At 57.3% G+C, this 19,864-nt stretch overlaps 1 protein-coding gene across 2 annotated transcripts in view; it reads left to right on the forward strand.

Moving 5' to 3' along the window:
* The window catches only part of CACNA2D2 (calcium voltage-gated channel auxiliary subunit alpha2delta 2), a 425,783-nt gene that overhangs the window by 116,056 nt on the left and 289,863 nt on the right, over positions 1-19,864 (forward strand). For both annotated transcript variants that reach the window (XM_075939506.1, XM_075939507.1), the window contains exon 3: positions 10,050-10,166. In XM_075939506.1, the coding sequence (XP_075795621.1) occupies positions 10,050-10,166 (117 nt within the window). The remainder of the gene's footprint in view (positions 1-10,049; positions 10,167-19,864) is intronic.

Here is a 19,864-nt window from a genome sequence, read left to right on the forward strand (position 1 = left end):
TGCATGTGAGCCTGGAGCACTGGGACACCCATGGAAGCTGGACCCTAACTGGGCACCTTGGGATGAGCTGGAAGCTGAAGAGATGCTGGTGCAGTACTTGTCATCCTGCCCTAGACAGAGGCCGAGGCCAGGATAGCCCTGAGAGAGGGTTTCTCAGGAGCCCCTCTGATCCACAGAGGCAGAGCCAAGCCAGCTTGCCTGCTGCGTGGCCTTTGTGGTGCCAGGGGGTTAACCTTCACTCTTCTCTCCTCTCCCCTGAACCTCTGTGCTAGGGGCATGGGCTGCAGTGCCGCTGGCTTGGCAGACAGCTGGCTGCTGGCGTAGGGTAAGGAGATGATCCTGCCTCTTAGACCTCCTAGGAGCAGAGAGTCCGGGGGAGAAGGTGCAGAGCTGCCCAGGAGCCTGCAGGCAGATGTTTCGGGTGGGGAGGAGTGAGCCACGCTGGCCTTGAGTGGCTGGGCTCTTTTGGCTCTAACACCTGGAATAGTATGTTGGCCCCGCAGAATTTGCTCTTGATGGCTTATCATAGGAAGGAGCCGAGCTGCTCCCAAGGCTGTGAGAAGATTGGAGGGTCCAGAGGAGGTGAGCCTTGGGGGAGAAGATCAGGGAGAGTCCAGAGGAAGTGAGCATCGGGGGGGGGGGGGGGTCCAGAGGAGGTGAGCGTCGGGGGAGAAGGGGTGAAGGAGCTGCTCTAAAGCACTGGCTGGCTGCAGGCAGGATAGCATGATGCCTGCATGGTCAGCACCGGGAAATGGCATTAATTAGGGCTAGAGGCTGCATAAATTGAATTTGCATCCAACCTGGGCAGGCTCTGCCCTTCCCAGCTGCCCTTCTTCCCTGTGCCCTGTGATAGGGTTGTTAGGGGTCTGGTATTGACCCGGACAGTCCGGTATTTTTGCCTCCTGTCCAGTAAAAAAAATTCAGAAAATACCGGACACCTAAAATGTCTGGTATTTTCTGATTCTGCCCCTGCCCCCGCCAGGAGGTGAAAATACCAGACACCTGGCAACCCTAGGACACACTCAGCAATTGGGCCCAGCCCCCCACCCTCTCCTTACCTGGTTCCGCAGAGAAGCTACCTTCTGGCTTCAATCAAGAAAACAAGATGGCCACTGGCAAAAAGCCTAAAGACTTTTCCTAAAGGGGCCAGGCTGTTTAATGCTGGGGTTTTTTTTTTATTTTATTTTATTTTTTGCTTAATTCTTGGGATCCTTTTTTTTTTTTTTTCCTCAACAACTTTGGTCTCTCCCCCCCCCCCCTTTTTTTTCCCCCTCAACAGAATTTTTTCCCCTGTGTTGTCTTTTTTTGGTGGGGAGGGTGGTGTTTGGTATTTTTGGTTAAGCCATCTGGCAACCCTACCCTGTGAGCAGCTGGGACAAGGCCCCTCCCTCTGCTATGTGCCAAGCCTCCAATGGCCAGACTATGGCCCACGTGTATTTGGGGCACACTGGACTACAAGTCACAAACTTCCCCCCTTCCCCCATGATGTAACCTGGCTTTCAGGGCCTTCTCTCACTGTGAGATTCACACACAAATCAGGTTTGCAACCTGCAACAGGTTACACTTGAGTTTGGGGTTGTGGGTGGTGATGTACTGAAAGCTGTGTTAAAATGAGAAGCTATTGCTTTAATTTCTAAGGGTATGTCTACACTACAGCGCTAATTCGAACTAACTTAGTTCAAATTAGTTAATTCGAACTAAGCTAATTCGAACTAACGCGTCTAGAACTAAAAACTAGTTCGAATTAGCGTTTTGCTAATTCGAACTAGCATATCCACATTGAGTGGACCCTGAACAGGGCTTAAGGATGGCCGGAAGCCGTGCCGGCAGGGCATCAGAGGAGGACTTAGAGCGTGGAGCTGCTGTCTCAGGCTAGCCGAGGGCTGCGCTTAAAGGGACCCGACCCCCACCCCGGACAGACAGTTCTCAGGGGTTCCCTGCTTGAAAACCAGTCCTGGCTTGGAGTGCCCGGAGTGCCCACACTGGGCACATGACAGCACTCGGCCATCAGACCGGCTGCACTTGCCGCAGGCTGCCATCTGGGGAGAGGGGGCAATTGGGGGGCTGCAGGAGAGCTTCCACCCCCAGAAGCCCGCAGAGCCAGCCCAGTCCTCCCCATCGGGGGCTCGTACCCCATTCCTCCCTCACCTCCTTCCACTTACCCCTCCCTAGCCCCCCTTCCTGATGTACAAAATAAAGATAACGTTTCTTCCAACATTGACTCTGTCTTTATTGAACAAAACTGAGGGAGACTGGGAAAAGGAGGTGGGAGAGGGGAAGAGAAAGGCTGGGAGAGGGGAGGGCAACTAACATGATCAGGGGTTGGGAACAGGTCCCAGATGAAGAGAGGCTACAGAGACTGGGACTGTTCAGCTTAGAAAAGAGGAGATGGAGCGGGGACAGGATAGAGGTCTCTCAAAGCAGGGGTTGGGTGGAGAGGGTGCATTCAGAAAAGTTCTTGAGTTCCCATAAAGAAGGACTAGAGGACACCAAAGGAAAGGAATGGATAGCAGGCTTGAAACTAGTAAGAGAAAGTTGTTGTTGTTGACAAAGCAAATAGTTAACCTGTGGAACTCCTTGCTGCAGGAGGCTGTGAAGGCTACAACTAGAACAGAGTTTAAAGGGAAGTGAGATCAAGTCATGGAGGTTGGGTCCATGGAGTAGTCTTAGCCAGGGGGTAGGAGTGGTGTCCCTGCCCAAAGTTTGTGGAAGACTGGAGAGGGATGGCACGAGACAAATGGCTTGGTCACTGTCTTCGGTCCATCCCCTCCAGGGTCCCTAGGGTTGGCCGCTGTCGGCAGACAGGCTACTGGGCTAGATGGACCTTTGGTCTGACCCAGGACGGCCATTGTAAGCTCAGGGCTCAGGGTCGGGGGTCTCACTGGACCCCCTTGATTATCATGCACACCTGCTCCTGGGTGGCCATGCTGGCAGCTCTCCTGCCCTAGCCAGCCACTTTCCTGTGCCTAGTGCGGAGATCGTGGACGAGGTCCATGATGTCCGCACTAGCCCAGGAAGGTGCCCGCCTCTTGCGGTCCCGGGCAAGCTCCCAGGAGCCGCCAGCCTGGTCCCGGGAAGAGGGGGTGAGCTGGGGGACATCAGGTGGGTGGCTCTGTGCCGTGCCAGGTGCAGGGTCTGCTGGCTGGGTGCTGGCAGGCTTGCACCTGGCACGGGCACCGTAGGCAGCCTGTGCCCCTTTAAGAGGTCCGGGGCCGGGAGGGGGGCAATAGAGTTTCCCTGGTGTTGGCCAGAGTGGCCACCAGGGAAACCTGGGGAGGGCTAGCCTCCCACTAGTTCGAATTAAGGGGCTACACACCCCTTAATTCGAACTAGTAAGTTCGAACTAGGCTTAATCCTCGTAAAATGAGGTTTTCCTAGTTCGAACTAAGCGCTCCGCTAGTTCGATTCAAATTTGAATTAGCGGAGCGCTAGTGTAGCGGCTATGAATGTTAGTTCGAACTAACGTCCGTTAGTTCGAATTAACATTGTAGTGTAGACATACCCTCAGGGGTTGCCTGGTGCTGCTTGCAGGCTAGGCCCCTCTAGGATCTGGATCTTGCAGCACAATCCGACTGCAAAGAGCCAGCTTGGAGGAATGAGGGCTGAGTTGTGCCTCTGTTTTTAGGAGCCTCCTGTTTTGTCTCTGTTTTGGTTTGTTTGAGGCGCTAGTGTTTTGAACTCCGCTAACGGAAGTAGTTGCATGCTACAACTTTAGAGCAAGAGTATTTGTTTTTATCTAACATCTTGGTGTGCGTGCTGTGATCATAACAGATGGGGTTGCTAGATTGCAACCCTGGTTTGATTCATTCAGTGAGAAGACTGCCTGAGAAATGAGTTAACTTTTGTATAGGTGCATGTACATGTAACATACGTGAAATGCAGCAAAGCCCACAGGTCCTGTTTTGGCTGTTTGTTGCACACTGGCACTGTGAGAGCTGAGATGGAGCAGCCTCATGGGGAGGCAGGGCAGGAACCCCTGAGCTTTAGCACATGAGGGTCTGTGACCACTTCCCTGGAACTTCTGCGCCCCGGCGCCAAACATTACACCGAGAGACACCCATGCCCCCGTGCTCGCGCTGCTGGAACAGCGTGCATTCAGACTCCGCACGGGGCGAAGAGCAGTTGCGTTTGGGTACTGGTGTCGCCCGTTAGGCTCAGTGAAGCCAGCTAGCTCTAACCGCCTGCTCGAGCCTTTCAGAACCAAGTCAGAGTGTGCAGGAAGGACGGGCCCCGGAGGGAGGGAAGGGCTTGCCTGGAGTTGGATTCCCATCGTTATTCGTGCAAGGAGCAAGCGTTCTGACTTGTACGCTCTGTTGAACAGTTGTAGCCCTCGTGTCGTGTACATGCGTCTTCCTTTCCCAGGTATCCTAGGGTGCGGGACCTGGCCCTGTTGCAAGGGTGTTTTGCTGTCTGAATAACTTGTTGGGTGTGGTGTGGAAGAGAAAGGCATGGATTAGGCTGAATGGGAGGCTTGCTCTGTGCATGTTTCAGAGCCCCTGAGAACTTGGCAGAGGGTAGAAATTGGTTTCCAATCCAGTGCAGACAGCAAAAGTCTGGGAGCTCCCCAGCCACCTCTGCCAAAAGTGCCCTCATCCCTCGCATGCCTGTGCAGGGTAGGGAGAAGCGTCCCGCGTCGGCAGATTACTGTAGCTCTTCAGTAGGCTGTCAGTTCGATGGATTCTGTCAGGGCGGGAAACAAGCCTGGCTCCCGCCATATCTCCGTGAACCACGTGTCTGTCCAGTTTCACCAGCGAAGCCAGGCTCGGGGGCGGCGGTTGGTGGTGAGCTCTCCTGGGAGACATTCAGCGCTCTTCCCTGGCCGGTGACCGCCCTGGCTGGCTTGGTGGGGTGCAGTACAGAGCTGTCGGGAGCTTGGCTCTGCCACCTAGAATGAACCCCCCGAAGCGAGGGGGCTGAGCTGCCGTCCGGGGCTGACGCGTAGCGAAGCTTTTCCCCACATGAGCAGACTGTAGGGAACTCCCGGCATCGCCTGGGAGCTGGCCAAGCCGGTCCTTGCCACTTGCAACAGCTGTGGGTCTCTAACAGGCTCTTCCTGAGTCACTGTGCATGCAGTGTCCTGGGCCAGCGGTTCTCCAGGCCCCTTGCAAGCAGGCGTTGGGGAGCATGGCCGCCTCTGTCTGCGCCAGGAGCGGGGCGGTGGTTAGCTCTGGAGGGGTCTTGTGATGGAAAAGGTGGAGACCCGCTGTCCTGCGCTAACACAAGGGGCTGCAGCACCGCGCCGTGCAGCGGTTAGCACAGTGGTCCGGTCTGGTCCAGTCCTGCGGGGCACTTGAGTATTCCAGAGTCGCTTCCCCTTAGTGTCTGACCGCACACTGCCCGCTCAGAGAAGAGAAGGCCAAGAACTGATGCCAGCAGAGCTTTAATCTGTCGTGAATGCCCAGATTGCCATGTAAGAGAGCTGAGAAGGGACCCGCTGTCCCCTTCGGTGTCGTGCAGCCCTGACTTCTGTGGTGCTTTGTTTCATCAGAGAGTTCGGAGTGCTCATAAGTCTCCCCACATGCCCTGTGAGCAAGGCCATGATAGTGTATTTTTCACTGCCTTTGTTCTGAGCAAAGACTGGGCATTGTTGGGGTTGAAATTTTCCAAAGCTGTTCAGCCCGAGGCACGTAAAATTACAGCCCAACCGATTAAAGTCTGGCTGAGTTACACATGTCTAAAAACAAGGTCTTACCAGGGGGCCTGAGTAACAAGCAATGCTGCCACCCCCCCTCTGCTGTTTTGGTGAGCCTCTCCTTCAGTTTTCATGTTTTCATTAACCTAGATACATGGATGGACAAAAAGCCTGCACAGGCCGATCACTACGGAGAGTGTGCGATGGGGGCCGGGAAGTACAGCCGGATTTTATTATTCCCCCCCCCCCCCCCCCAATGCGCAGGCCCTGTTTCTGGCTTTAACCAATGGGAGCTGATTTGCCGTTTCATAATAGGAAAACATGAATGTCAGGATGCCCTCTTTATCCAAAGCTTTCTCCTTGAAGATTGTGCCTCTTCTTTTGCTTCCCTAATTGCTGCTGCTCAGCTGGAGGTAGCGTGCCTTCCAAACACATTATTGTGTTGTGCTGTTCCTTACCAAAGGGGGAAAGAGCGAGGGAGAATAGAATTTATGTGCTGCTTTCTGCCTTTAACCCGTTCCACGCACGGGCGAGATTCTGTCCCAGGGTAACATCCATTGCTATCAGCAACACACACCTTCCAGGCTGCTGGGCCCCAGTGCGCGGCAAGGACCTGAGACGAGGGGTGCTCACTGATGAGTCATGCAGGATACTTAAATGTCTGTGGGATGTCTCCTTTTAATTGTCGGCGACCCCCGAGCCACAGATCTGTATTTCCCATGTCTGTCACTTCCAACAGTGGAAGCTGTGGGCACACCGGATGGGTACGGCACACAGGGTGACTTTGGGGGCAAAGTGAGCGAGTCCCTTTGAAATGAGGGGCAGCCGAGAGGCGCGGAGTTCTCAAAGCAGTTTCTCAGGTGATCCCTCCTGTCTTTTCTGCGAATCACGTGGTTCCTCAGCCTGAGAGAGGAGACCAGCTACCTCATGATCTCCCTGGCTACTCCCTGTGGGCATGGGATTGAAATAACTGGTGCAAATTCCTCAGCTGCCTGGGTCTGTGCTCTGTGGGGTGCAAGGAGAACAGTTCTCCCTGGCCAGTTACATAGCAAGATTGACGAGAACTCTCCATAGGCTTCAGAGTAGTAGTCTTGCAATTTTCAACATGCTCCTGCTCCTGCTGGTTAGAATGCAACAGACGAGATGCATCGGTGGGGAAAGGTGGCGCCTAGGGTACCTTGCTTGAAACTCTGTCTCTTTGGGCAGGACGCTCTCCACCCCCACCCCCACCCCCGAGTTCTGGGAGTAAGGCCCGGTCCTGGAATGGTGTTTCTGGGGGAAAGCCCAGCACCAGGCGGCCGTTGTCAGGACTACACCAGCAGCACAGGAGAGGGGAGGAAGCAGACATGTCCTAGAAGGGCAGTTACAGCAAGGGTCTGAGAGAACAAGTCGGGAGCCTGTGGGCTGATCCTGGAGGGGCTCTGGAGCGGGGAAAAGCATCTTTTGCCTTAGCCTAAGAAAGCAGCACATGCAGCCTCCGCTAGTGGAAGCCCTGGTCTCTGCCCCTGGAGGAAGGTGGGAGGGGGGCCATGGAGGGATTCAATATTCCAACACTTTAAATTTACCTTCCGGTTATCAGGAGCTGCCAGTCCTCTGGGAAGCTGCTTCAGGCTCCAGCTCAGATTTTTGGGGTGGGGGTAGGAGGGAGTGGAGCTACTGGGGAGCTGGTGTCTGCATCTGTCTGCTGGGCTGTCCTGTAGGAGTGCCCGGAAGATCGCCACAGGCTGGACAGTGCTGCTGGGGTCTGCCCTGCCCTGGCCAGTAGCATTAGGCACATTCCATTTCGGGGTTTGTCTCTGCGCTAGGCCTGGGGTTTGTCCGACTGGTTAAGCCTGTTCTTGGCTTTCTGCTGCTGGTGCTGGCGTGAGGGGCAGGATTCTCGCTCCAGCCCTTGGGAAAGCAGAGCGCCAGTGGGAGGTGTCGGCCTGGCTGTCCTGGGGCCAGAGCCCTTGGCTGTACACAGAGGGCTGCCCGAGCAGTGGCCATTCGCCCCCTGCCGCTTCATAGAGGGACACGGCATTTGTCAGGCCCCTGGCCAGTCCCCTCAGACCCTGACCCCCTCGCTAGCTCCTGGGCAGCGTAGCCCCACATGCCCTGCCCCGACACCTCTCTAGCGGTGCAGCACTGCCAGACCACCCTCAGGGGGTGCCCTCAAGCGCCCGCTTTCCTTGCTCTTCTCTAGGCTGCTGCTGGTCAGAGTGCCCCTCCCTGGAGGGGTAAGAGAGAATTTCTGGCCCAGCCAGTCCTTCATTTCTCCACCGAGGCTGCCAGCGCTGGGCCAGCCTGGTATCTTTTGTGTGTGCTTTGCCTGCTGGGGAGGGACCAGGCCTGAGTGCTGCACACCACGCCACTGCAGACCTCTCAGCTGGATGGCAGGAGTACCTAGAGGGAGAGCCCTGCGTGGAGACTGAATTGTATCTGCATGTGCCTCAGTGATCCGTGGATGCAGACACCTGTGGAGATAAAGCAGATAGCCACAGATTTGCAGGGCTCTGCCTAGAGGCCCTTCCCTCCCCAGCTAGATGTCACATAGACACATAGTGAGAAGCGATCCCTGCCTGGAGCAGTGGCTGCTGCTGCCGCTCAGACCTAGGTTTGAACTGATGTCCCAAAGAGGGATGTAATAGTCTTGTTGATTAACCCGTAAGCAAAAGCTTATGGGTTAATGCTACAGACTGCACGTGTTTCCCCCCGCCCCTTGCCAGCAGCCCAGCTCAGTCCTGGCTTGTGCCGGATCCGGGACGTACCCCCGCTGTGGCTCTGCATTTAAAGTGTATTAGGAGCCGGGTGGGCAGGCAGCCCGGCTCAGCTCCAGCTAGTGCTGGGTCTGGTAGCTCTGTATTAGAGGCAGCAGCACAAGGTGGCAGGCAGCCAGTTCGTGAGGGGCTCCCCTCGCAGACCAGCTCCTGCCTGACATCCCAGCTGCTGCTTCTGATAGAGACATAGCAGCACAGGGTGGCAAGGGGCTTCTTGGGAGCGGGGCCAGAGCGCACTGGCTGCCAGCCCCACCCCGGGAGCTATAGCATAGTCGAGTAACCAATAAGAATCCATGAGGTTACTCGACTATTCAATTAACTGATCTAACATCCCTCGTGCCAAAGGCGAAGGCACAGTACGATCCTTTCTGTAGCCCCGGACGTGTGCTAGATGCTTTGTAGGCAGGCGCGAAGACAGAATTGCCTGCCACAACGAGCCCCCCGTCTTGTACGTGGGGCGAGGGGGCTGAGGTGCTAAGCAGTGCACCTGAACAATGATGCTGGCTTTGTGGCCGGGGAACTGCACGGATTTGGGTTTGCTCGGGTGATTTTCTGCTGTCTGTGGGAGAGCTGGGACTCGGGGGGAGGAAGCGGTATGGTATACTGCGCCATGCGGGGAGGACACGGGGGTGTGGGCAGAGCGAGGGATTACGCACTCAGATAGAAATGGCCGCGCATGGGACAGCCACCTGCTAGAGTGGAGTTAGTCACCCCAAGAGCTGCTGGGAACGCCGGCGCTTTCAGCATAATTTACACCCTCCCCCCGGCTGTGGAGATGACTGGGAGCTGTTGACTCTGAAGCCTAATGCCAACCGTGTCAGTGTGGTTAAGGAGGACGCCAGCTGTTGTAGCAGTTGGTGGGTGGGACAGACCCATCCCCAGCGTGGCTCCGTGGAACCTCAGTGGGCTCCTTCCGGACTGAATGCTGACGCGGGTTGTGGGAGAACACACCGCAGGGGCAAGGCTGAAGCTGCACAAATCCAGAGGGGTGGCTCAGTGTATCTCCACAGAGCAGCTTCTCTCTCGCCCTTCTCCAGCTCTGGCTGGCCCCGTTCCAGATCGACCGGGGAAGTCCCTGGTTATATCCCAGTTTTAGGCCCATCCAGCTGGCAAACCTGCCCTCGGCCCCCAGCTGACTCGGCGCTGTGCGCCATCTGCTGCCAGCCTGTGTGTCTGTGGTGCTGTGGGCCCTGTAGGGAGCGGCAGTCGCCTGGTCTGGCAAGAGAGACCCGGAGTGTGGGTTGTGACCGGGGCCTGGGGCCTCGCTTGGACACTTGGAGAATGGGTGAAAGAAAATCAGGGAGTCCTTGACAGCCGCACCTATGGGTCACCAGTGGGATGGGCGGCCATTGCACTGGGATGTCTCAGGCCTTAGGGTAGGAGAGGCCCCAGACCTCTCTGCTGGGGAAAGGAGGAAGCTGGAAAGCCCGGAGGGGTGAGCTCCAGGCCTTGTGCACCCCCCCCCCTTGAATGCTAAATCTCCCCTGGTGTGGGTTTGAGTCCTGCCCACCCTGGGAGCAGTGGGACAGCCAACACCAGTTTTGCCAGGGGTCTCCCACAGTCCCTATCTTACCCGTGCACTAAACCCCTTGGCACGGGAGGGCTGCATGTCCTGTGCCTCTCTGCAGTGGTGACCCTCTTTCTTTTCTTCCCTTTACTAGATCTACAATGACAACAGGAACCTGTTCGAGGTCAAGGAGAACGTCCCCAAGAAGTTAGTGGAGAAAGTGGCAGGAGACATTGAGAGCCTGTTAGCCAAGAAAGTCCGGGCTTTAAAGGTAAGGGCCCTGCCTGGTGCACTGGTCTCTTCCGGTATGGTTGGGATCAACAAGAGAGGCGCTGCTCCGGCTAGAGACGTGGGCTTCTGATCCTTGCCACTCTATTCTCCCCAGCTACCGAAGGGGGGAAAGTAACTTGGTTCCTGATCCCAACTCCCGGAAGGTGTTACCGAGAGAGAGCTTGAGTGCTTGAAGGGGCTGCCACCTGTAATGCCTGTGCCTAGTTGTCCAAACCTCTGGGATAGAAATGTCTGAGTTGCCCTCTTGGGCATCTGTCTCCCGTCCCCTTTCAGGCCCGTTTCTCTTGGAGTGAGCTCATGTCACTAGTGCCAGGGCGAGGGCGCTGAATGGCGCCACCTTGGTGTTCGAACTTGACCCCCTCTCTGCATCCTGTTCAGCGTCTGGAGCTTTTGTGCCGCTCCAGTGAGTTGAGCTGAGGACATGAGGATTTGAGTTTTGAAGAACAGAGCGAGCGTGCGCCTGGGGGTAGTGGAAGCTGCTTGGTTTGTCTCCGCCTCGGGAGTGCTTGGTTCCATGGAGCTGTGTGGGGGGTGAAGCTCCTGTGCCTGGGAACACGGGTTCGGTAGCAATGCCGGCCCACATGGGCTTGCAGCTGAGGTAACGGGACCAATGGGTGAGGCATGGTGCAAGGATGTGGGGGTGCCACAGGAGAACTCAACGGTCGCCCTCTATCTGGGCCGGACGGCAAGCACAGGCCAGACTGTATGCAGGCTTTCGGTGCTGTGCCACGTGACTACACAGTAACTCCCCAAGAGAGCACAAGACAGAGCTTTCTCTGGGGCTGGCCCCAGGCCTGCGGATAACTCCCGCAGCCGCGAAGGACCATCCCAAATAACTCGTCTTTCACGTGTTTGCGTTGCTTTTCTCTCATTCCCGGGGCCACAGGAAACATCCCAGGGTTACCAGCGCCGTCTGTCTAATGCCAGCTGGAGCCTCGCTACCTTCTGCTCTATGTGCCCGGCCGGTTTCTAAGCCTGTGCCGATGTTAGTCCTGCTGCTCAATGCGCGGGCGCAAGGCGCTCAGGTCCTACTCTGAACATGGAATAAGAGTAGAAGAGGCTAGAATTTCCCAGGGAACGACTTAGCCCAGGGAATGACCACACGGGGTAAGGGTATTTGTGGGGTCTGTCGCCGTCTCCTTCCGGTCTCCTGTGCATCTCCCATCTTAGCTCAGGCTGCCAGTGATCCGGATGGTGCTGGAGGGACTTAACCTTAGGAGTCTTCAGGCTTGTTTCTCTCTCTGGGTTTAAGTGACATTGGCCAGTGCCTGGCCTGGTGAGGTGGCTCGTGCCTAGCCAGGGCTGTGGCTTTGTTGGATTTCAAACCCTGATTTGAACATGTCTTGCAAAGCAGGCACTTTCAGACTGAGACCCTGCCCGGTTCATCTCCCTCCAAGCCAGCTTGATTGGCCATACATCTGGTTGCAAAAGTTGAGTAGGCGCTCTCAGTCTCTCCTGCCAGGTCGGTGACAGGCAATAGAATCTAGGGCTGGGGGAAACCAGTCGGCTCCTCCAGTCCTTCTCCCTGCCGGTGCCAGCCTGTGCTGTCCCGGGGCCACGGCATCCCCACCACTGCCCCTGGAGTGTCCGCCGCAGCCTCAGGCCGTGTCTTTGCTACGGGCCTTACGGTGGCCCAGCGGTGCCGCGCTCAGGTCTCCTGCAGACCTAGTGCCGTCCACACCCCCGACTGCCAAAGGTGCTAGTGCAGACACAGCCTTGTGCGACTGCTCTCTCCCAGGACATTTTTCCTCATCCCCAGCTTACGTTTTCCTCTGCCTCAGCTCCCCTTCCACTTGCATCCTCTTGCTGAAATGTACCCCTCCCTCCTTGTGACTCACGGAAGCCACCATGATTTTCCTTAAACGATTTTGTCAGCGGCTGAGTCGAGCGTGACTGACGTGTGTCAGTGAGAGTGGGGGGGCACCAGGCCATGCGTAGTACAACTTGTATGGCGCCCCCGTGCTTCCCCCCTGGAGAAGTAGTCCCCTCCCCTCTCGGTGCTCTTGCTGGGGGCGGCGCAGGACACCCCTCGGGGCGCCGGGTTTCCGGGAGGGTACACGCTTGCCTTTCGGACTCTGTGCAGAGGCACTGGAGAGGAATCACATTCAAATGAGATGATGATTCAGCCCATTCATCAAAGAGCCTGCTGTTCCCAATTTCAAAGCAAAACATTAATGCATCCTGATTAAAGAAAGTTAAGCTGTGTTCAGAGGGTTTATTAATAATATTTACAGTCCCCCCCCCCCCCGCACCTCCCCTAGAGAAACAAGGATTAAACACAAGAAGCCACACTTGGTGCAGACTTTTGGGGGCGTTGGCTTGACACCGTCTTCTGGCTGCAGCAGGGCTGTGGCCCCCCCAGCCATTCTGATTTCCCATGCTCATTGCAGAGCAAGGCGGGGTGGGAGGGCGATCGCTTCCCTTGATAAACGGGAGCCGCAAGGCTGCGTCCTTAGCTGCCCTTCCTCTTTACGCTGCCCCATCTCTGTCTCCTTGTGGGACAGGACGCATTCTGCCTGCAGATCCTTCCTGTTCCCTCCAGGTGCGCTGGCACCGGACACGGGGAGCCGTCAGTGCGTCCCAGGCCAAAGCTGTCTCTCTCTCCAGTGCTAGGGGATCTCCACCCTGTGTTCACTTTCTTAGGGGCTCCCCAGGCACCATTGCACTTGCTTCCTAGTGTTGGCGGCAGGGGGAGGAGGCCAGGCTGTCTGCGAAAGCGCAGGCTGGAGGGGATGGAGTGACTCTGCTAGTAGCTTGTATCCTACTTGGCTGGAGCTAGAGGACACCACGTACGCAGCCACCTCCGATGAGTCCTAGGGAAACAGCATGGAGGGCTCTGGTTGCTTTCCTGCGTCAGATTCAAACCTCTGTAGTTGCCCTGGTTCTGCCCAGGAGACGTCTCCCCCGACCGGTGCAGCAGGGTGGAGGTGTCAGCGATTGCCACACGGCCGATGGTGCGTTAATGCCTCGGTCATGTCCCACTGCCCCTTTGACTCTTCTCTGGGGAATTGCAGGTGCTTTGCTCGTGGCTCAACACATCAACTCTTGAGTCCCGAATGTCACTGCTGCCTCGTGCCAGTCTCGGCACTCGGTGCTCTGGGAGCTTTTTTAAAAATAAAAGGTCTCTCCTCTTCTGTCACTCAAGTCCCTTCCCAGATCTGGGCACACCCAGGCAGGCTCGGGTGCTGCGTCTTGGGCAGGTCGGCTGACGGGAAGTGGGCGGTTGCTCTGGGCCCAGCAGTTCAAAAGGGCCTGGGGCTCCCAGCCACTGTTACCAGGAAGCCCCAGGCTCTTTAGGTCGCTGTCAAGTGCCACTGAGGCTGCCTGGAGGAGGTGAGGTGTGCTCTGGGTGGCACTGAGCCCCAGTGCTGCCCCTTCCCCGGGGGCCCAGTGAGGCTGTTGGGCCCCCTGGTCGTGGGCGTGCTTAGTGACCGGTGGCCAAGACGGGCCAGAGGTGGAGAGGAGTCTGGTTGTGGCCTCGCCCCTAAGGTCTCCGGTACGGACCTGTCGCATCACCCACTGGGTCCAGTAATCCGTCTGTGTGGGAGAGGCCTGGCATTGGCCTGCCCCTCTCTCCGTTTGTGTCCCATGCCCTTCTAGCGCCAGTGTCCGGAGACCCCATTGCTCCCCCTTCCACATGCAGCTGAACAAGTCTTTGCAGGCACTTCGTCCGTGTGGAGTCGGCGGCTCTGCGCGCATTGAGGGAACGGAGCGGGTGGTGGAGCACCCGCCAGGCACCGGCTGCCAGCAGCTTTGCCAGCTGTGGATTTTCCAGAGCTCAAGGGGCCTCCCGAAGCGTCGGCCTGAGCCCAGCCCAGGTTCTGCAGGGTTTGCTTTCTGCTCTGCCCCGTGTTCGCTGCTCCTGCTGCGCTTTCCCTGTCGTGTCTGCTCTGGCCCAGGCAGAAGCGCCGGGAGAGGAGGCGGCTGCAGGAGGGGAGGGTGAGCGAAGCTACGGAGCCTCTGTCCTCGGGGGCCTGGCATGCTGAACACCTCGCTGGGGAAGGGGGCTGGCAGGCATTGCCTCCCTCCCCCTGCTCTTTGGCTTTGTGAGCCTGGCTGACAGCCCTCTGTGTGCAGGCCCAGGCTGGGCGGGGCCATCCCTCTTAGCCATGGAGGCCGGGTGTTGCTGGCACCCTTTGCGCGGGAAGCCCTGCCGAGCTCCGTGGGTGACGTGTGAGAGGCAGGGGAGCTCCAAGGGAACCCCTGATTGGTGAGGATCCTGGAGACTGCAGGTTTTGTGGGAGGAGGGGGGAGGCGGGGTCCCCTTCCCCATGGCTGCACGGTCGCTGAAGTCCCAGGGCTGTTCTGTGCACTGGCCAAGGCCAGGAGAGGCCTCCCAGACGTGCTGTATTGCGAGGGTGCTGCCGAGGCTGGGTCTTCGTTGCCTGCAGAAGAGTTTGGGAGAAAAACTGACTTGACTGCATGGACCTGATTTGTGTTATCCCTGGCTGTGGATAGATCTGGGCGGGGTTGCTTCTTGGAAGTGTGACCCTTTCAGTGCCATTGCTGCCGGTCCTTCCCGGGCCTGTTGCATGTCACTCTGTGCCCATGATCAGATTCCTTCCAGGGAGGCACGTGCCATGGGGCCAGGAGGAGCTGATGACCGGGGCAGGGACCCAGCGCACAAATTCAGGCAGCGGCTTGGAGGTGCAGATCACAACAGCACGCAGTCGCTTGGTGTTCAGCTGTTTGTGGCGCTTTCGTGGCCTCCTCCACCTGCTCTCGGTGGCTGCCTTCCACTGAAGTGCTTGCCGTGGCCTAGACTTGCTTCTGTAGCAGTGCTGCAGATGCCAAGGCACAGCACGGCACAGGGAGGAGGGCAGCGGGGGCGTGCTGTGAGTGATGGCAGATTTCAGAAGCATCAGTGCAAGAGCTGATCCGCCACTGACATTTTCCAGAGGTGTTAAGTGGCACAGGGGAAATATTTCTTAATTGCAGTGATAGACGCGATTCTTTGCCAGGGCAAGTCCCTGAGACGCGGGAGGCTCTGCCGCTCCAGCGCCTGATTTCTACCTTGTCGCACTCCCCCCTGCTTATCCCTGCTTTCCCCAGTGGAGGATCTGGCCCCAAGGCTGTGGCCGCAGCCTCCTTTTCTCTGATTGCAGAGCGTCTCTGTGTGAAGTCAGACACCAGTGGAAAAGTCACTTGCTGATTAGCTCCACTCGACTCGCTGTGGTAAAGCAGGGCACTGTCTCCCCTCAGGGCCATGAAAGCCCCATGCTTGCATGCATCTGCGTGCGTGTGGAACCAGCAAGGGGCGGACGGGGGTGTGCAGTTAGTAACTGGCTCTGAATCTCTCCTCCCACCCCTGTTTAGAGGGTAAGCGGCAGGATGCAAAGCTTCCATTGTGGGCTTCATTTTGGGCTTTTCCTGTGCAGTCCTCTGACAGCTCGGTCGACTGCTGATTGGTTCCCATTCCACGGCTTAGCCACGGATGATTTGCTTTGCCTCATGATAGCTGTACGTCCCATTGCTTACCCTGGGCTATGATGAGTTATTTATACCTGACACTTGCCTGAACAGTGCTGGCTGTGTCAGTGTTCTTCCTCCTGCTCGAAAGAAGCCCATCTCGTGCAATCCAGGGAGAGAGAAACCTCCGTGCCCTCTGATGTTGTTGGGCCCGGAAGGCTTGCAATGGGAGATGGAGACCAGAGCCAGTAGATGGTCCAGGTCCCAGCTCCGTTTCCCTGTGATCCAGCTGGGTCCAGCGGGGCCTCTGAGCATCCCTAGATCTGAACCTGTGGGAGCCAGGCACTGGGCAGCAGCCCTATGCTGGAGCTGGCGCCTCTGTCTCTCTCCACCCAAGGCTTTGCATGGGGCTGCAGGGAGAGTAGCCGAGGCTGGATGGGAGGCCTCTCCTCATCAGGAATTCAAGTGGCAAGGTAGAAGAGTTCAGGCTGCTGTATGGTGGAGCCCTGTTTGTTTCCTGTCACCTGCAGGGAGCTGGGGCAGACTAGTGAAACGAGCCCTGTGCCCTTCCGATTCCCGGGCGCTCCCTCTGCCCCTCGCGATGCCATGCTTGCTTTCACCGTCTGCCTCCTGCTGCTGCTCCGGGGGAGGTGCCGCTGTGCGCGGTTAGCCCCTGTGGGTCTCCGGTGCGTGGGGAGGGCTCTGGTGACAGGGCCTCCCTGGCAGAGGCAGCTGGAAGGGCTCGCAGCATGGGCCATCGAAGGTCTCCACACTGCCCTGCGGCGTGGGGGAGATGGCGCCTGGCGCTCCACGTGACCCTCAGGCGAGACGCAGGCAGCAGGAGCAAAGCTCTGTCCGGGGCAGTCTCCTTTGAAACGCCTTTGCAGAGATTTCTGGGGGCGTGGCTGTAGGAGCACCCGTCACTGGGGGGCAGGTTTTCCTGCTCCCGTGCCAAAGACGGGGCTTGGCAGCACAGGCTGTGCAGTGCCTGGGAGGGGGCAGCGCCTTAGTGGTGTCCGCACATGACTAGGCCTTCGGGGACCTGGCTGCACCCAGACACTTGGAGGAACCAGGTAACTTCCTTAACTTTTTGTGCCTCGGTCTCCCCGTCAGGGTATTCCTGCTCATCTGCAGTTAAGGCTTAGGAAGTGGTTTGCACTCCTCGGGGGGAGACTGCAGGGCTTTGGGGCATTATTACCGAACCTGGCACCAGGGAGTTCTCCAGGGATGGGAGCTGCTTAGTCGGGATGCTTGTGGGGTGGGGAGCAGTTCGTCCTCGGTGGCCCTGAGCCCCGGTGCGCAGTCTGGCTCTGTTCCGTGGGGCGCTGGCTCGGGCTCTGTCTGTCACTGCGAGCGGCACAGGTGCTCCCTTGGGGCACTCTGCGACTTGTGCCCGGAGTGTCTGTGCCCAGCGTGGTCTTCGGGCACAGCTGGCTGGGCCCATCCAGCGGGCGATAGGACTGCCCTTCCTCCTCCAGCGAGAGCCCTGCTCCATTTGTCCTGTGGCTCTCCAGGCTCAGGGCCTGCAGCATCCTTCCTCTCTGGCTTCAGGAGGGTCGGGAGCACAGTGACTTCCTGCTCCCCTCGCCCTCCAAGGCACGCGGGACTTTCTGAGCTTCCCCATCTGGGCGGTGGCCCTGCTGTAAGGCATCTCCCTGGTCAGCAGAGCCAGATGTGCATTGGTAGCAGAGCTGCCCCCTCGGGACGCGCCTAGGCGCTGGCCCTGGTGGAGAGAAGGTGGTGGGGCCATTGCTGCTTCAGCGACCAAGGAAGGCCGCCTGGAGCTGGAACGAGGCTGTGCTGAACCACAGTCCACCGGAGCGCTGGGCTCCTGGGACTCCAGCCACATGCACTTTGCATGCGGGTCTGAACGGCGGCTTCCCCCTCCCCCAGATGCAGGCCCTGGGCTCTACCCAGCATGAGACCTTCGGGCAGGGCAGGCAGAGGACAGACTCCACACCCAGATATCCTGGGTCCCAGGCCAGAGCCCTGTCCACTAAGTCTGTCTGTCCTTCCGCATGGTGGGGAAATGTTTCCTTTAGACGTGGCCAGGCTACGGCACCCACGCATCCCGCTGAGACGGGCCACCCAAAGCGGAAACACCCAGCTGCGACGCTGGAAATTAGCTGCTTCTGCGCAGCACTTGTCTTTTAAGAGAGAAGAAGGTGGGGAGGGGCGGGGGAAATACCCTGCTGCAGAAAAGGCAAACCACTGAAAGGTGTAATCTCCTTGCTTGGTTAATTAATAGTGATAATCTGTCCCTTCTCCCACTTGCTTCCTAATTGCTGGGTAGTAGTTTCGGTTTCAATTATGTTTTTAATTCACTCCTAATCAAATCTTGGCGGACTCTTGCTCCGTGTGTTTGTTTGTTTACTTGGCCTGCATGTGTGCCTGTCTCTGGTCTCTCCCTCTCTCCCCTGCGTTCTCTCACTGCTCCTCAGCTGGACCTGACCCAGGAGGCCAGTTGGAATCGGATCGCCCAAGTCTGGCATTCCGACGCGCAGGTCGCAGCAATGGAGTTGAACAATGCGCACGCACCGGAGTGGGAGCTTGTCTCTTCTAATCAGGGGCAGTTTGGGGCTTGTAACAAGTCTGCCAGAACGGTGTTGGGCCCATTCGCAGAGCAATGTAACCAGCCTTCTAATAATGCTAACAGCGTGTAGGGCTTCGTGCCCTTTCATGCAGACTGTCGTACGTTGTCCTGTCTTCTGCCATTCACGCTTGGCAGAAGCCCAGCCCTGATTGCTTTAAGACTTTGGAAGTGGCTCAGCACGCTCGGAGGCTGCAGAGAAATGGGAGGGTGCGTGTCCTTCCATTGTGGCACCTGCAGGGCCCTGAGCGATGGGGCAAGCGGCACCATGTGCCCTGTCTGGAAGAGACTCAGGTACTTCAGCTCACTCCAGGTGGGTCAGGAGAGCGGCCTCCGCTGAGTGCCATGTCAGTCAGGGCGCGTTTGAGCTGTGCCCTGGGGAATAGGTTGGGAGCCGCCTGCTACGTCTCCATATTGAAAATGCTTCCGAGCCTTGTAGGTACATGCATGAGCCCCCCACGCTGTTGGCTGGGAGAGGATGTTGCCGAAGAATGGATGAATATACAGCGTCTCACTCCAAGGCATGTCAAACATGGCGCTCGGCTTTTGTAGATTGAATTGTTGGTTTATACGTAGCGCGCTTGGGGTGGGAGACTCCATCCCAGCTCCAGAGCAAGAAGCCTGCGCTTTCTAGTGGGTAGAGCAAAGTCCGGAGGCTCGGGGACTCCTGGGTTCCAGTTCCCCAGGTGTGACTCGCTAGCCCTGGGCAGGTAGTTACTTTCTGATTTCTTCTCTCTCTTGCATCCCCACTCACGTCCGGCTTTGATCAAAGAGCGGAGCTGCCCTGAAGTCAGTCACTTGCCGCAGGGCCCTGCCGTCCAGCTCTCTGTGCTTGTGGGCTTGGCTTAGGTTATTTTGGGCTTCGGTGTTTCCTTGTGCTCCTAAAATATCCTTTCTGGTGCTTGCTGCACACTGCCGTCTCCCTTGAGACCGGTATGATGCAGGCAGGTTGAGCGCGCTTCTGTTGGCTGCGCCGTCCTCAGACTCGCGGGTGGGTGCTGAGCTCCCGACACTGCTCTGTGGGGGCAGCCCCGCTGCTTGTGGCTGGAAGGGCTACACTGGGGAGTCTGACACCTGTGTGCCTGCCATGCTCACGCCTGGCTGCACGAGCCCCAGTCTCTGGCTTGTGTCCCCCAGCTTCTGCGTGCAAGTTAGACTCTAAACTCTGTGGGGCTCTTGGCCTGTTCCGTGTGGCCTCTTTACACTGGCAGCAGGTGGGCGCCATAAGCGGGGGTGTCAGGATTATGAGGGTTAGCCAGCAGCCTGGGGATTAAGGGGTTAACTACACCTAGCCAGGTGGAGTGACCAGTAGGAATGTAGGTGGGACTTTCAAACTGGGACAAAGGAATTTGGGTTTTTTCTTTTCTCCCTTTTGTCTCTCTGGGTGTGTTTTCTGCAGCTACAGAGAGGGACAAGCATGTCTCTCTCTCTCCAAGACACCATTCTTCATTTTCTGTAAGTAGGGTAAAGTTTAGGTAGTTTCGTTAGGCTTTATTGTTTTAAGGGTTGGGTATGGGATCTGAGATCTGGCACTGTTTAAAAGATGTCATGGCTCCTTCCCCACTCTGGCATGATAAATGCAGAAGTGGGGGCCAGCAAGTGTACCCCAAAGCCTTATCTACCAGGCTTTGGTATAAAACTTCCCCCAAAATCTTAAAAACCTAGATCTTGGGAATAAA

The sequence above is a fragment of the Pelodiscus sinensis genome, chromosome 11, assembly GCF_049634645.1.
Source record: "Pelodiscus sinensis isolate JC-2024 chromosome 11, ASM4963464v1, whole genome shotgun sequence".
Lineage (NCBI taxonomy): Eukaryota > Metazoa > Chordata > Testudines > Trionychidae > Pelodiscus > Pelodiscus sinensis.